Genomic DNA, 15,688 nt, shown 5'->3' on the forward strand with positions numbered 1-15,688 from the left:
AAGCTACACTAACTCTTGAATATTTGTTTGTCGAGAAATGTTTATTGACAAGAGAATCATATATGTCAAGGAGTTAGTGGGAGTCTTAATGGTCTTGAAAGGTTTCAAGAACAAATCAAGAATAAACCTTATCGATCATCACTAGCACACGACTTGAGGTTTATAACCTATCGTGTTGATGTTATTTTGTTTCTGTGCCATTCCAATTGAGTTAATTATGCACGTAAGTTATATGAGTTCTCATTTGAATGCATAAAAGGCAAGGACCTTGGTCAATGAAAAGTACATTGATAGGAAAGGGTGAGGTGCTTAACTGCTTGGAAGACATGGTGGGCACTCGTGTTACCATAAGGCAAGAAATCAAGATTAAGAGTTCGGTCTATATGAGTAGGTGTGAATGGTAGTAGAGGCCTATACTACCGGAAGCATAGGACTCACACTTGGATCAGGGAAAGTCACAAGGTTACCAAGAAGCTAGTAATTGATTTCATTTTATTCAAGTGTGTTGTTACCATCGTTTCGGTAATGACTAAGAAGATTGTTGATATTCCGACCCTAGTGGTCATATTGAATTGAGTCCGACTACGCTAAGTATGCTATGTGGTTTAGAAAATCAAGGTCGATGTAGCGTCCGACTTAAACCAAACGATTGAAATCAAAGCGATCAATAGAAATATCGCACTCGTTGTTAAAGAAGTTGGTAGCTAGAAATGCCAAATGTTAAAGTGTGATAATATCACATTAGAACACGAAGGAAGGCATAGCTTGTTTTAGAATTTAACTCTAACAGACCTAAGTTTAAGTGTTGCAACATACGATGATAGGTCATTAGAATATGACACATCGATCTATAGTAGTGATAAAAGAACTTATCTCAAGTTCGTATCCAGTAAGGATCGAGATTGTGACTTAAAGATCATAATTTGGAGTCTAACCTGAGGTAGAGAGCAGGTGTACGATCGAGTACTGCTTACAGTCAATGAGTCTAAGAGATTGACTTGAAGGAATACATAAGTTATAATTACCTAGGATGAAGAGATGATGTATGGAGTCATTATACGAGCCCTGTTTCGTTGATGATTCCGGGACGTAATCATCCTAAGGGGGAGATAATTGTAACGCCCGTAGATCCGGGCTAGTCAATTTAGAGGCAATAGGGGTCGAAAACGAATTTTCGACAAAAGGTTATTTAGAATAAATAATCTTAAACAAGTTGTATAATATGTCTCAAGGTTTCCGTACATATAAAGAACACCGAAATCCGAGTTATAACGAAGAAGTTATGACCCGTTGAAGTTTCGCGACGGAACCGGCACGATACCGAGAAGCGTAAATAGTGAATTTACGATAGAGCGATATTTAGCCTTAGCGATCTAAACAAAAGTCGTAGAATGTGTTAAACTAAGAACATCGATAAAAAGAACGCCCAAATATGACTTCATATGAAGAAGTTATGATTTTTCGAAGTTTCGGATTAGCAGTGTACAACCCGAAATTCGAATAATTAGATCGAGAGGTTTTCAGCCGACACGACCTAAACAAGAATCGAAGATCTCGTTAAGAGTAGCGTAACGAGAAAAAGATGGGCGAAAACGGACATCGGATGAAGAAGTTATGAGAATTTAACGGACCAATCCTGTTCCAGCCCGTTAATAATATAAAATTTAAAATCGAGTCAAAATTAGCCGACGGAGTCCAAACGAAAGTTATAGAGTACGTTTCCACCTTCGCGTGGATATAAAGAACGTCAAAAATGGAGATCGTATGCGAAAGATACGAATTTTTAAAGTTTGTAGTGAAATTTGCGAAGTTTGATGCAAAAATGATGACGTGGCATGATCTAGGCCGTTCCTTGTTGCCCACGACTTGCTTCGGATGGATGACAGCTGGCTCGCTACACAGCACGTACAAGAAAAGAACGCCCCGCGTTCGGAATCGCTTGGCTTCGGAAGATCCACGTAGCCTCGCATTACGCCCTGCGTATGAGATCCGGTACGCCCCGCGTACCTTCGGTTCTTATCTCTTCCAATGAAATGCGAGACAGTTGGGTCCAGTTGGCGCCTTATCTGAAGAACGCCCAGCGTAGCCAAGGACTACGCCCAGCGTAATCCGAGGCCTCGCTGGGTATAAAAAGGGGGCGAGGGTTCCACATTTTTCACACCTTTCTTCACTCTCTCTCTAACTTCTTTCTCTCTCCAAGTACCCTAAACCACCCCTAAGCCCTAGTTAAACCCCTAGCACCCTAGGGAAGCCCCGAGGCTCCTGGAGTCCCGAGAAAAAGGAGTTTTTCGGTTTCGAAACGCTGCTCCAATTAAGTTCCGGTTTTCGATAAAATTCACTGTAAGTGTGCTACGCTTACGCAGTTTTTAATATAGCTTTCAAATAATTATAGGAATGTTATTAGGTCCTTGAAATAATTATTTGGGTTATTATTATGAGTTATATTGAGTGTTATTTAACGCTTATATAATAATAATAATAGTCAGACTATTAATTTGTCGCGGTTATCGTTAGACTAAACCCTAGTGGTATTGGTACTAGGTTTTATCGAAGGAAATTGTTTTGAGAGTATCGAAGCGCTGTCCGAGTGCTGAGTCACCACCTACTCAGGTGAGTGCATAGTTACTTTCATCTTACACATAGATATGAAGTATTTTATATAAATTACGTGATATGTGTGCATATTATCTGTATACTTGCTATCTATGCTGGATGAACGTTTTATACATGTTTTCAATGATTTAAACTGTATATGTATTTTATATCTACAAAATGTGTTGGGTAAAACATGGGTAGATGAAATAGTTTCTGTGTGACAAAAATAAAATGAGGAAGAGGTAATATAGACCATGAGGTAAGGGTGAGAGGTGAACCATGAGAGAAGCCTTTTCCCCAATTGATGGCCCCATCATCCAACAGAGTATGGATGACAACCACGGACTATTCTAGACAGTCCAGTGGACACTAGCAGGCTCGCAACCTGTAGGTGTTTTGAACTGTGTGTTCACCAGGTGTACTCTAAAAACCCATCGACATGTATTGCGAGTAGAGTCTCGGAAACGATACCGTCGATAAACGAGATGAAACCCATTGACCTGTATTGCGAGATGAGTCTCAGAAACGATACTGTCAATAAACGAGATAAACCTTGGGAAATATGGATTTAGTGCCCGTTGAGTAAACCTTGACAACGATGGATTTCGTGCCTATTCCTTAGGATAACCCTTAGGAATAAATGAACAAGAAATAGCTGATTCTTAGGGTAGATTCTTAAGATTAAAGAAGATAATGGGGATGGGTAATTGGGTTGATTGTTTGATCGTTTAAACATAATAATTATATTATTGTGGGTTGAAAACTCTATGTACTCACCAGGTTTCCCAACCTGACCCACTCAGTTTATTTACATCACAGGTATCGATATGAAGTCACACTGAGAGATTTAAAGAGATGTAGATCACTAGTGTAAATAATTGTAAGTTCTGGTTATGCTTATGTTTCTGTATTAACGATGACATCCCAAACGTTTTAAGATGAAATGAATACGTTCCTTCGAAAATGTTTCAATAACGTATTTACCATGTTTTTCTGGGAACAAATTCCGCAACACTTTTATTTAAAATGTTACTCTGATTTTTAAACAAAGCATAAACAAACCGGTCTTTTCTGGCCGTGATTTTGGGGATGTCACAGTTGGTATCAGAGCATTAGTTTAAGCGAACTAGGAATATAGATTTATTTCTATACTTAAATTTAGAATGCTAAGCGATGATTGTGAGGTGTGAGCACTAGATTTTTTTTAGGGATTGTGCCTAAAATGATTTTATGTGCTAAATGCCTGTGCCTGATATGCTGTTATTTGTTCAGATCTATGGTCTATTGCCGACCGGATCTGGAAACCTTATGTGTTCAGGTTTCTAAACATTTAATTACGGTATTAGAACTGGCATGTAACTTTTCAGAGTAACAGGGAGATTTATACGTCTATCGTAAATAAAACTTTCCTATCTTAAATTTTTGCCTCGGTACACCAAACGTCTGATTTGGTGCATAGATCAATATGGTGAGCACTACAAGCGGATTTGGAAGTGGTAACCCGCAGCCTGAACCACCAGTGATTGAGCATGTGCCAGAGGTAGCAGTTGTACCTGGGCCAATCACGATGACCGGAGTAAAAGCAATGGTGCGGATAATGCTAGATCAACAGATGGAAGAAACAAGGCGTTTACTTCAACAAAGTAAGGATGAACTTACTGTGCCAGTACGTCATACACCCACTCTTGAGGCGACCATCTGGGTTGCTAAGTCTGTTGATGAAGTGATCAATGGTAGTATCGCCATCAAGGTTGAGGTTGGAAAGAAGAGGAAATTTGATGGTTCTTCAAGGTCTGACAAGAACAACATGTACTCGAAGTCTGGAGGAGTAGGTGAAGCAAAATGGTGTGATAAGTATGGAAGGAAACACAATGGTAGATGCCCTAAGGAAGTAACCTGCTTCAAATGCGGGAAGACTGGTCACTATGCCCACGAATGCCCAACCGAGGAAGAAGTTTGCTTTAAGTGTAGTAAAGAGGGACACTTCAAGCAAGAATGTCCAATGAGAGCTACAAAGCCAAGTGTACCGTCGAAGCACCATGGGAGGGTAACTTGTTTTAAGTGTGGAAAGCATGGGCATTACGCTGATGAATGTACATTCAACACCAGGGTGTGTTACGAATGTAATGAGGAAGGGCACCTCAAGCAAGACTTCCCAAAAAGAAAAGGATTTACAAAGCCAAAGGCACCACTAAAGAACTATGGGAGGTGCTACGAAGAAGTGACTTGTTTTAAGTGTGGGAAGAATGAGCATTACGCCAATATCTGCACATACAGCAAGAGGTTCTGTTACGGATGCAGGAACAAGGGACATATATCAAAGGATTGCCCGAAGAAAAGTAAAGCATCAAGAGCAGATGCACCTCCAAAGCCATCAAGCATCCCTAACGAAGCAGCTGACAATGCAATGAAGAGTAAGGATTGATATCCGAAGGTCGAGTTATGATGTAGCCTATTAGAGGCATAGTCTAGGGTGAACTTGAACACCTATGTAATAGCTTCAAGGAATAATAATAATTAAAAAAAAAACTTCGTTTTGATATTTGATGTGTTAAGCTATTATGTGATTTTCTTGTATGGTGACTTGGAAAAAAAAAACTGTGGGACAATACTTGGGATGTGTATGAGTAGGTGTGAATGGTAGTAGAAGCCTATACTACCGGAAGCATAGGACTCACACTTGGATCAGGGAAAGTCACAAGGTTACCAAGAAGCTAGTAATTGATTTCGTTTTATTCAATTGTGTTGTTACCATCGTTTCGGTAATGACTAAGAAGATTGTTGATATTCCGACCCTAGTGGTCATATCGAATTGAGTCCGACTACGCTAAGTATGCTATGTGGTTTAGAAAATCAAGGTCGATGTAGCGTCCGACTTAAACCAAACGATTGAAATCAAAGCGAACAATAGAAATATCGCGCTCGTTGTTAAAGAAGTTGGTAGCTAGAAATGCCAAATGTTAAAGTGTGATTATATCACATTAGAACATGAAGGAAGGCATAGCTTGTTTTAGAATTTAACTCTAAGAGACCTAAGTTTAAGTGTTGCAACATACGATGATAGGTCATTAGAATATGACACATCGATCTATAGTAGTGATAAAAGAACTTATCTCAAGTTCGTATCCAGTAAGGATCGAGATTGTGACTTAAAGATCATAATTTGGAGTCTAACCTGAGGTATAGAGCAGGGGTACGATCGAGTACTGCTTACAGTCAATGAGTCTAAGAGATAGACTTGAAGGAATACAGAAGTTATAATTACCTAGGATGAAGAGATGATGTATGGAGTCATTATACGAGCCCTGTTTCGTTGATGATTCCGGGACGTAATCATCCTAAAGGGGAGATAATTGTAACGCCCGTAGATCCGGGCTAGTCAATTTAGAGGCAATAGGGGTCGAAAACGAATTTTCGACAAAAGGTTATTTAGAATAAATAATCTTAAACAAGTTGTGGAATATGTCTCAAGGTTTCCGTACATATAAAGAACACCGAAATCCGAGTTATAACGAAGAAGTTATGACCCGTTGAAGTTTCGCGACGGAACCGGCACGATACCGAGAAGCGTAAATAGTGAATTTACGATAGAGCGATATTTAGCCTTAGCGATCTAAACAAAAGTCGTAGAATGTGTTAAACTAAGAACATCGATAAAAAGAACGCCCAAATATGACTTCATATGAAGAAGTTATGATTTTTCGAAGTTTCGGATTAGCAGTGTACAACCCGAAATTCGAATAATTAGATCGAGAGGTTTTCAGCCGACACGACCTAAACGAGAATCAAATATCTCGTTAAGAGTAGCGTAACGAGAAAAAGATGGGCGAAAACGGACATCGGATGAAGAAGTTATGAGAATTTAACGGACCAATCCTGTCCTGGCCCGTTAATAATATAAAATTTAAAATCAAGTCAAAATTAGCCGATGGAGTCCAAACGAAAGTTATAGAGTACGTTTCCACCTTCGCGTGGATATAAAGAACGTCAAAAATGGAGATCGTATGCGAAAGATACGAATTTTTAAAGTTTGTAGTGAAATTTGCGAAGTTTGATGCAAAAATGATGACGTGGCATGATCTAGGCCGTTCCTTGTTGCCCACGACTTGCTTCGGATGGATGACAGCTGGCTCGCTACGCAGCGCGTACAAGAAAAGAACGCCCCGCGTTCGGAATCGCTTGGCTTCGGAAGATCCACGTAGCCTCGCATTACGCCCTGCGTATGAGATCCGGTACGCCCCGCGTACCTTCGGTTCTTATCTCTTCCGATGAAATGCGAGACAGTTGGGTCCAGTTGGCGCCTTATCTGAAGAACACCCAGCGTAGCCAAGGACTACGCCCAGCGTAATCCGAGGCCTCGCTGGGTATAAAAAGGGGGCGAGGGTTCCACATTTTTCACACCTTTCTTCACTCTCTCTCTAACTTCTTTCTCTCTCTAAGTACCCTAAACCACCCCTAAGCCCTAGTTAAACCCCTAGAACCCTAGGGAATCCCCAAGGCTCCTGGATTCCGATAAAAAGTAGTTTTTTGGTTTTGAAACGCTGCTCCAATTAAGTTCTGGTTTTCGATAAAATTCACTGTAAGTGTGCTACGCTTACGCAGTTTTTAATATAGCTTTCAAATAATTATAGGAATGTTATTAGGTCCTTGAAATAATTATTTGGGTTATTATTATGAGTTATATTGAGTGTTATTTAACGCTTATATAATAATAATAATAGTCAGACTATTAATTTGTCGCGGTTATCGTTAGACTAAACCCTAGTGGTATTGGTACTAGGTTTTATCGAAGGAAATTGTTTTGAGAGTATCGAAGCACTGTCCGAGTGCTGAGTCACCACCTATTCAGGTGAGTGCATAGTTACTTTCATCTTACACATAGATATGAAGTATTTTATATAAATTACGTGATATGTGTGCATATTATCTGTATACTTGCTATCTATGCTGGATGAACGTTTTATGCATGTTTTCAATGATTTAAACTGTATATGTATTTTATATCTACAAAATGTGTTGGGTAAAACATGGGTAGATGAAATAGTTTCTGTGTGACAAAAATAAAATGAGGAAGAGGTAATATAGACCATGAGGTAAGGGTGAGAGGCATCAACCTTTCTCTTTTCTTCATCTAGTTTTCTGTAACGACCCGTTCCCGGTATGTTGATTTATTGGTAATTGTAGTGAGTTTTTCAAGAGGGACTTGGCGAGTTCTAGCCTGACTCGCCGAGTAGGGTCGCGCCTGAGGGCACGCGTGAGCCGGGGACTCGGCGAGTCCATATCCCTGACTCGGCGAGTCCATCCGTCTGGGTGAAACCCTAAATCCCCGGGTTGCCCACTATTTATACCACCTTATAGCCCCCATCCTCGCCTCCCTCACCCTGAGAACACAGTGAGAGAACCCTAATCCTCCCTTGAAGAGCTTATATGTGTTTTAGTGCCATTTTGTGAAGGTGTGAAGAAGGAGAAGAAGGAAGAAGCAAGGAGAAGTGTTGTAGTGCAAAGATCCAAGGCCAAATCAGAGTTAATTGAGGTATTTTCGGAGTTCCATCTTGTTATATGCTTTAAACTTCCATTAGAGCTCTCCTAAGAGCTAGTTGATGCTTATTCCAAGCCTTACACTTGCATGAACGTCTTATTAAGTCGAAATAGCTATGGATCTGAATGTTGGGGTGTTGTAGAGCCCAGATCTACTGTCTTTTTGGAGTTATATTGCATGATAACCATAGATCTACCCATTTTATGCATCTTTTAGCCTTATTTCCCTTATTCATGAGGTTGTACACGTAAAGTTGGAAACTTTACGTGGTAAATCAGCTTATTGGGCTCAGATCTATCAATTGTATGCACTGGATTCAAACAAAATCGAGTAAAGATCAGTTGCATGGCGGCAACTCGGCGAGTCGGAAGAACGACTCGACGAGTTGGGTCGCGAGTCCCGAGTTCTTCAGTTTTATCAGTGTTGAGTGGACGGGGTGAGTTAGAGAGTGGATTTAGCGAGTTGAGGGTGAACTCAGTGATGGAGGGACTCGGCGAGTTGTTCATCAACTCGGCGAGTCCAAGGCAATCTTCTTGGGATCAAGAACAACTCGTCGAGTCTGTCCATACGACTCGGCGAGTCGGATGAAGATTGTCTGAGTTCTTGGATCAGGAGGGTACTCGTCGAGTCGATGCCAGACTCGACGAGTAGCAGTGAGTAAAAGTGAAAAGTGAGAGTAGGACTCGGCGGGTTGGGTGGCCCAACTCGGCGAGTCAGCCCAAAGGAGAGTTGACTTTGACCGAGGGTAAAAGAGTCATTTTACCCCAAGCGCAGTGTTTAGTATTTGATTGAGTGTGTTTATGGATTTGTAGCCGAGGAGATTCAGGAGCAGCCGCCGTTAGCTTTCCGAGCCACACACTCAGCAGCCAGCTTACGAGGTGAGTTTCCTTCCAGTAGGAACGGGTCTAAGGCCACAATGCCGGCCCGTTCAGTTAGCAGTAGTTTCCGGATTTAGGTCCGATGCAGTAGTTAGTATGTTCGATGCCTTCGTGGCTCGAACAGGATTTGTGTGCTATGTTCCATGTGTTAAGTATTATGTGTTCCGGGCCACGGCCCGATGTAGCATGTCGTATATGTGTTATGCTAGTTGATGTGTTATGCTATGCCATGTTCAGTCAGTCAGTTCCGGACTTCGTTCCGATGCAGTTAGTTCCGGACTTCGGTCCGATGCAGTTAGTTCCGGACTTCGGTCCGATGCAGGGGACAAGGTCCCAGTCAGTTCCGGACTTCGGTCCGATGCAGTTAGTTCCGGACTTCGGTCCGATTCAGGGGACAAGGTCCCAGACAGTTCCGGACTTCGGTCCGATGCAGTTCCGGGCTTCGACCCGATGCAGTGGGCAAGGCCCAATATGTGTTTATGTGTTATTGTATGGTATGTGGTAGTTTGGGGGAGCTCACTAAGCTTCGTGCTTACAGTTTCAGTTTGGTTTCAGGTACTTCTGCAAGCAAAGGGAAGAGCTCGGGGTGACAGCATCGCATACACCACAGCATAGCTTTTATCCTGGGATGTCTTTTGATGTTTTGGATTGATGTTGTATGATACAGTTTTCCGCACAATATTTTATTATGTTTTGGGGATACATCGCGTGTGTTTTATGTTATGATACTTATATTATGGGTTTGATTATATTGAAAAACGAAAATTTTTGGGTCATGTTTTTGGGTCGTTTCATTTTCGCTTTTTACATTTTTTACTACTAGGTGGTTGTTTAGACTTCAATCACAACAAGTTCATTAGTTTCAACTTTCAACATTAAAGTAATTACAAAAAACATAATCTGTTAATCAGATAATGATTCAACATGTCAACATTCATTCATGGTTCAACATTCAAGATTTCAAGTATTCAAGAATAAATAATCCGACATAGTGAATTCTTGGTAAACTATAAAACTTGTAATGATTCACATCATTCAAGTGATTCAACATGACTGTTGGAGTAATTCAAAATCTAGGACAATATAGACCCAGGGGTATTTTGGGAAAACATTCAAATTTTAAGTTTTTGAGTTAGTTTAGGATTCCAACTAGTAATTTCCCAGAAAATTTTTTACTCCCCTATTCTGCATTTGTCCTGTTAATATATTTCTTTTCCAGCATAGTTAATTTTCGTTTAATTCTTCTAGAATCAAGAGAATTGATTCTCAAGTTTTATGTCCCTGTTAAGCCATGTTTAGATTTCCTTCTTTGGTTGTGACATTCTATTAGAATTAAGTGATTTCATTCCAACAATGACAACATTTAATCATGAATCATGATTCAACATTGAAGGTTTCAAGTATTCAAGAAACAAAATTTCAAGGAAAACTGTTAAATTGATAATGATAAAACATTAAAATTAACAAAACTAAATCTGATATAATTGTGATAATGATAAATGTCTAATAATCTAATTGATAAACTATAAAACTAATTTTGTAATTCATAAATCTGATCATAATCTTTTATTTGTTTACCTGATTCAAAGCAATTAAGTGACTAAGTCATGATTACTGTTTCTGACTTGTTGTCACTGAGTGCATCAGTTGCTAAATTGTTTCCCTTAAATGTTGTTGTCGTTGTTTCGCTGCTTGAGTTGTTGTCGATGTCGCTAAAGAGTGATAATGATGAGCCTAAATTTCAGTCAATGTGAAACGTGATAATTGATAAAAACTAATTCATAAATCGTAATTCTCCTTGACTCCTTCTGTTATGATGCTCATATCGTCTTACGCCTTCTCCTGTATGTGACTCAATACTTGACTATTTTGCATTGACTTTGGGTCTGACCAAAACTGAATAGTATAGTATTAAAAAAATTGGGTCCCTAAAAAATAAAGGCGGTGTGCATGTACACATGTTGCACAACCTCATCACAGCTATGAAAAGAACGTAAGTGGAGCGTATTTAAACAAGTAAGCAGCTGATTATTTTTAAAATAATTAGAAATATATAAATATATTATAATTAATAATATTTGTTGATGTTTATTTTTTTATTTTTGTAGCTCCATTTCAAAAAAAAAGAAACCAAACTTGAATGGAAAAAACTAAATGATTTAGTACACATAAAATATAATCGGGCTTTAAGAAGGAGGTATGATATGTGCGGTATGATTGACCCGATTATCTTGGGCGACTCGAATGTTCAAGATCCGAATGAATAGTTGGAGAGGGAAGAAGATGTTATTGTGTTTGAAGGTGATAACTTGACATGGGATGTGGTTGCGGAGGCTATGGGGTGGATGAGGACCCTTATGCTACAAGAAGAACGAGTAGGAGGAAAGAGGGTGTCGAGTCGAGCTCGCGATCTAGAGGACGACGATTGATAGACGAAGATGAAGAGGAAAATGTTGTTGGGGCTTATAAAGAGGTTGTGGAAGAAGTTGGACAATTTGTGAATCGTATTTCAAAATCTAAGATTAACACTTTTTTTTTTGTAATACGTATGTTTTAAAACTTATATGAATTAATAGTTCTTAGCTTATTTATTAATTATAATTGCTAATTAGGTGAAGGTAAAAGTAGTATTAATTTTTTAATAGCTTTTTTTTAATGAAATAGGCGTCGCTATTTAACCGTTATCTCTATATAGCTTATAGGTAGGTTGTCGTTATTACTTCGTTATTGCTATAGATAACAGTGGTTGTGCTTGTAAGGAGTCGTATAGAACATAATACATACCAAATAGCCATGTTGTAATTCACGGCATTAACCTTTGTCCGTGAGATGAAATTTTAATTAGATTTCTTTATTCATTTCATGTTTTATGCTTCTATTTATAATTTACAATTCTATAGGTTATAATGAGGCATCATTTATCCAACAACATATTACAATAATTCATATATATATATATATATATATATATATATATATATATATATATATATATATATATATATATATATATATATATATATATATATATATATATCAAACTATTATTTTATATACGACTAAGTGTTGTGAACGCATTGTGCATTATATATGAAACAACTGTTTCTTGTTTCTGGCTATATCAATATATTTGTGCGCGCAATTAAATAGAGAGAATTATGGGTGTTGCTTTTGGAAGAACACCATAAAAAAAATGATAGTTCTTTTAATGTTATCAATATATTTTGATGTAATTAATATTAATAACGAGATAAGTTGAGTTTCATTTACTAACCGAGCTTGGAAGTGCAGGTGCACACTCGATCTAATAAATATAAACTCGAAAATACAGGGATCCAAGAGTAGCATCCCAGGGTGTAGGGTTCCAAGGGACTGCAGCCCAGTAGTGGGATTGGTCTAAGGGCAACGCCCCTAAAGGGGCCCAAAGGCCAGAGTCCCTGATGGTGGTTTCGTTGTGATGTCATTGTGATATACAACCATGCATTTACCGCCAATTATAAAGTGGTGACATTACTATGAAGTTAGAATCAGTTATGTCTTATAACCGTATATACAACTACTTGTTTTGGCATCAAAATTGCATGTAACTACCATCAACTACTTCTCTCTCTTGTATAAGAACATCTACTACTTCTCTCTCTTGTATAAGAACATAATGTATGTTCCTGAAATCAGTTAAAAATCTTACTCCTAAAAATAATGCTTCCAGTTCTCTCTATCTCCAAAGAACACAAAACAAGATACATTTTTCTATTTTCGCATCTAGAAATGGTATGATTTCCAAATTGCAATTCTTGGATTATCCTAAATCCGATGTCATGAAGGGTCGAAATCACAGATTTTGAAAAATAACTGCAATCATATTCTAAAACCCCAAAATCTTCCCCAAAAAACAGTAGAAAAGTTTAAAGAAGCATTAAATCAGTTATCAGTTAAAAGTTCAAAAACGTTAGGCTTTTCATGCAAAACTCGTTGAAAGAATTTTATCATGTGACTTTTTCGTTTTATGGGTCAAAACATCTTACAAAAATTATAAATCAATAGTTGTATGCAAGAACATCATAAAAAATGTGATCAACACCACAACAAATTTATTATCACTGTATAAACCTTCAATTTCCTGCATTTCTTTAACTCATGGGAAGAAAACACCACAACCCTAGTTAACTTCAACCACACTACCATAATTGTTCCAAACCAAATTACCATAATACCCCTGGGGAAAAAAAAAAAAAAAAAACCTCAAGCCGCCCTGGGAACCGGCGTGTTCTCTGGCACTGTAACTGACCGCAGTAACTCCAATGAAAACAAAAGCCCCAAGAAATGTGACAAGATCGTGTTCGCACTTGCCTATAAATCATCAAATAATTCATTAAAAAATAATAATAATAATAATAATAAATGAATGAATAAGTAAATTACAAATCTGACCTGCACCAAGAACACATCCAATGCAAGAACAGGGCTAACCCCAGGAGGGGTACCTTGGTAATATGGTGTAGCTGAAGTAGTAAGAGCCTTAGCCACCAGGAATCCTACAGTGGCCTGCATCCCTAAAATAGCAGCCCCCATACCCACTAGATTCAAAGCTATCCCATTTTTCAAACTTTTCACCACATCAGCACGAGGTGGGGCCTGAATGATAATAGTATAAAGATTTGGGGTTAAATTGTTAAATTGGTAAAAGTTGATGATGAAAGTTGTAAATTTTATGAAGATGTATGTACCTTTGCAGGGTCATTGGCGGTTTTGCGGAGCCTATCGGAGAGACGAATGTAGCCGAAGGACCAGAAGACTGAGAGGAAAGCAGCAATGATGCCACCGGATGTGGCATAGAATGTGGCTGGTGATGTGATTTTTCCGGTGATTACAATGGAAAATGAAAGGATTACTGCAGATACAATCGTACATATTAGTTGTCCCCAAAACCCTAAGCTACCCAATCTTTTGAAATTTCTTGAAGTAGTCTCTAATCTCTTTGCAACCTACACGATAGTGAATAGTTCATGACAAAACCATTAGATTTCAACACGAGAGTGTAGTCGTACAAAGCTTTACTTGATTTTGAGTTGTAGCTTGGGTTATTTTAGATAATGGTGGAGAATTTTCAAGAATTTGGTGTTTAAATGAAAGATGCTAACTGTTACTCAACAGTTACACGGAATTCAACTTAGAATACATATGTATTATACAATCACTTTTAGAATTAGAACTTGAAGGATCTCAAAACCCTATTCAGGCTTCAATGGACGTGGTTGTTAGCAAGAAGTTCTTGAATCGATCGTTTGGGATCAAATTTACGGATTGTTTGAAATTTAAACAGAACTGTTTGATGCAAATACCAATTCGTGTGTATTGAAAAGCCCTATGAAGATCATATGCGTAACTATCGAGAGAAAAGGAAACTACAGAATTCGAAGTGGCTATTTATCAAATACCTGAGCGAGTTTTGCCTTTTCGGGATCTTCGTTGTAGGCCGCAGAAATGGGAGCTGAAGCGAGCTTATTAGGGCATTTGATTCGATTTCGATAAAGGTGAAGCGAAAAGGGAGAGGAGGATGCGAAGGAAAGCGAAGCAGAAGATGAGAGAGAAGAGGGTAAATTGAGGGCGGAGAGAGGACGGTGGAGGTAAGGTAGTGAAGGTTTAGCTAGGGCCAAGGGCGGCGGTGCACTGCCGGAACGAGCTGCCGGCAGCAGATTGGTTAGCATTTTGGAATTACGGGTTTTTATGTTCGTCGACTGGAGTAGATAGAATGGTCTCCTTGCTTTCCAAACACTCAAACAGGGTTTTCTTTTTCTTTTTCTTTTTCTTTTTCTTTTTCTTAAAAGATATTTTTCCCCAAAGTATTATAAATATCTTTTATGCAATTTTTATTATTAATGATTATTATTTGATTCGAAGTTTGTAACACTTCTTCCGAAATGGTGTACAACATTTAAGTTCTAATTAGGGATAACCACTTCAAAGGGTAACGAACTTTCGATTTTTTTCACATTTAGTCATGAAACTTTTTTTTCGTTATATAATTGTCACTAAACTATTGAAACTGTTCACATTTTACCCTTATGACCGGCTGTTACCAGTCATAAGGGTAAAATATGAACAGTTTCAATAGTTTAGTAGCAAATAAATAACGAAAAAAAGTTTAGTGACTAAATATGCACAAAATCAAAAATTCGTTTCCCTCTAAAAAGTTCAATAACTAAATGTGAACAAACTTCTTCTTGTATTATGTTTTAGCAAAGTATTTATTTTTGTTAAATTGTAACAACATTTGTTGATGAAAAAATCTATGAAATAAAAAAAATAAAAAAATAAAAAAACAAAAACAAAACCCTGAAAATATATTTAAAAAAACAAAAAACCGAAACCGAAATAAAAAACCAATGGTTTGATATTTTCCAAAATAAAAAATCAAAATTTCCAATCTGATTTTGGTTTTACAAAAAAATGAACCATTCTCACTGATGTGAATTATGACCATTGGTTTGGCATACGGAATTTGTGACATCCCATGAATACGTAATTACAACATCGTCTGAACTTGTAATTAATAGTAAGGGGTTAGACTATCATCACATGAATATGTAGTTACAACATCGCCTGAACTCGTAATTCATCACCTGCAGGTTATGGGCCTGATGGTGTTTCCATTGGGTTGTCTAGAATAATCCGT

At 38.2% G+C, this 15,688-nt stretch overlaps 1 protein-coding gene across 1 annotated transcript; it reads right to left on the reverse strand.

The window, feature by feature from the left end:
• Window positions 1-13,074: 13,074 nt before the first annotated feature.
• Window positions 13,075-14,796, reverse strand: TIC21 (translocon at inner membrane of chloroplasts 21). Its single transcript, XM_078995604.1, has 4 exons — window positions 14,451-14,796; window positions 13,740-13,997; window positions 13,444-13,647; window positions 13,075-13,362 (listed from the first exon to the last, which is right to left on the reverse strand). Exons 1-4 carry the CDS (start codon window positions 14,718-14,720, stop codon window positions 13,255-13,257), a joined length of 840 nt encoding a protein of 279 aa, XP_078851730.1. The 5' UTR covers window positions 14,721-14,796; the 3' UTR covers window positions 13,075-13,254.
• Between the last annotated feature and the right edge of the window lie 892 nt (window positions 14,797-15,688).

Source organism: Lactuca saligna, chromosome 5 (genome assembly GCF_052625555.1).
Source record: "Lactuca saligna cultivar CGN05327 chromosome 5, ASM5262555v1, whole genome shotgun sequence".
Classification (NCBI taxonomy): Eukaryota; Viridiplantae; Streptophyta; class Magnoliopsida; order Asterales; family Asteraceae; genus Lactuca; species Lactuca saligna.

Excerpts from the sequence above, each read along its gene's own strand:
- TIC21 (XM_078995604.1), bottom strand. The coding sequence starts at position 14,720 with ATGCTAACCAATCTGCTGCCGGCAGCTCGTTCCGGCAGTGCACCGCCG. Across the intron at positions 13,648-13,739 it reads CCGCCAATGACCCTGCAAAG|GCCCCACCTCGTGCTGATGT; the intron begins GTACATACATCT and ends ATTATCATTCAG. Across the intron at positions 13,363-13,443 it reads TGGATGTGTTCTTGGTGCAG|GCAAGTGCGAACACGATCTT; the intron begins GTCAGATTTGTA and ends GATGATTTATAG.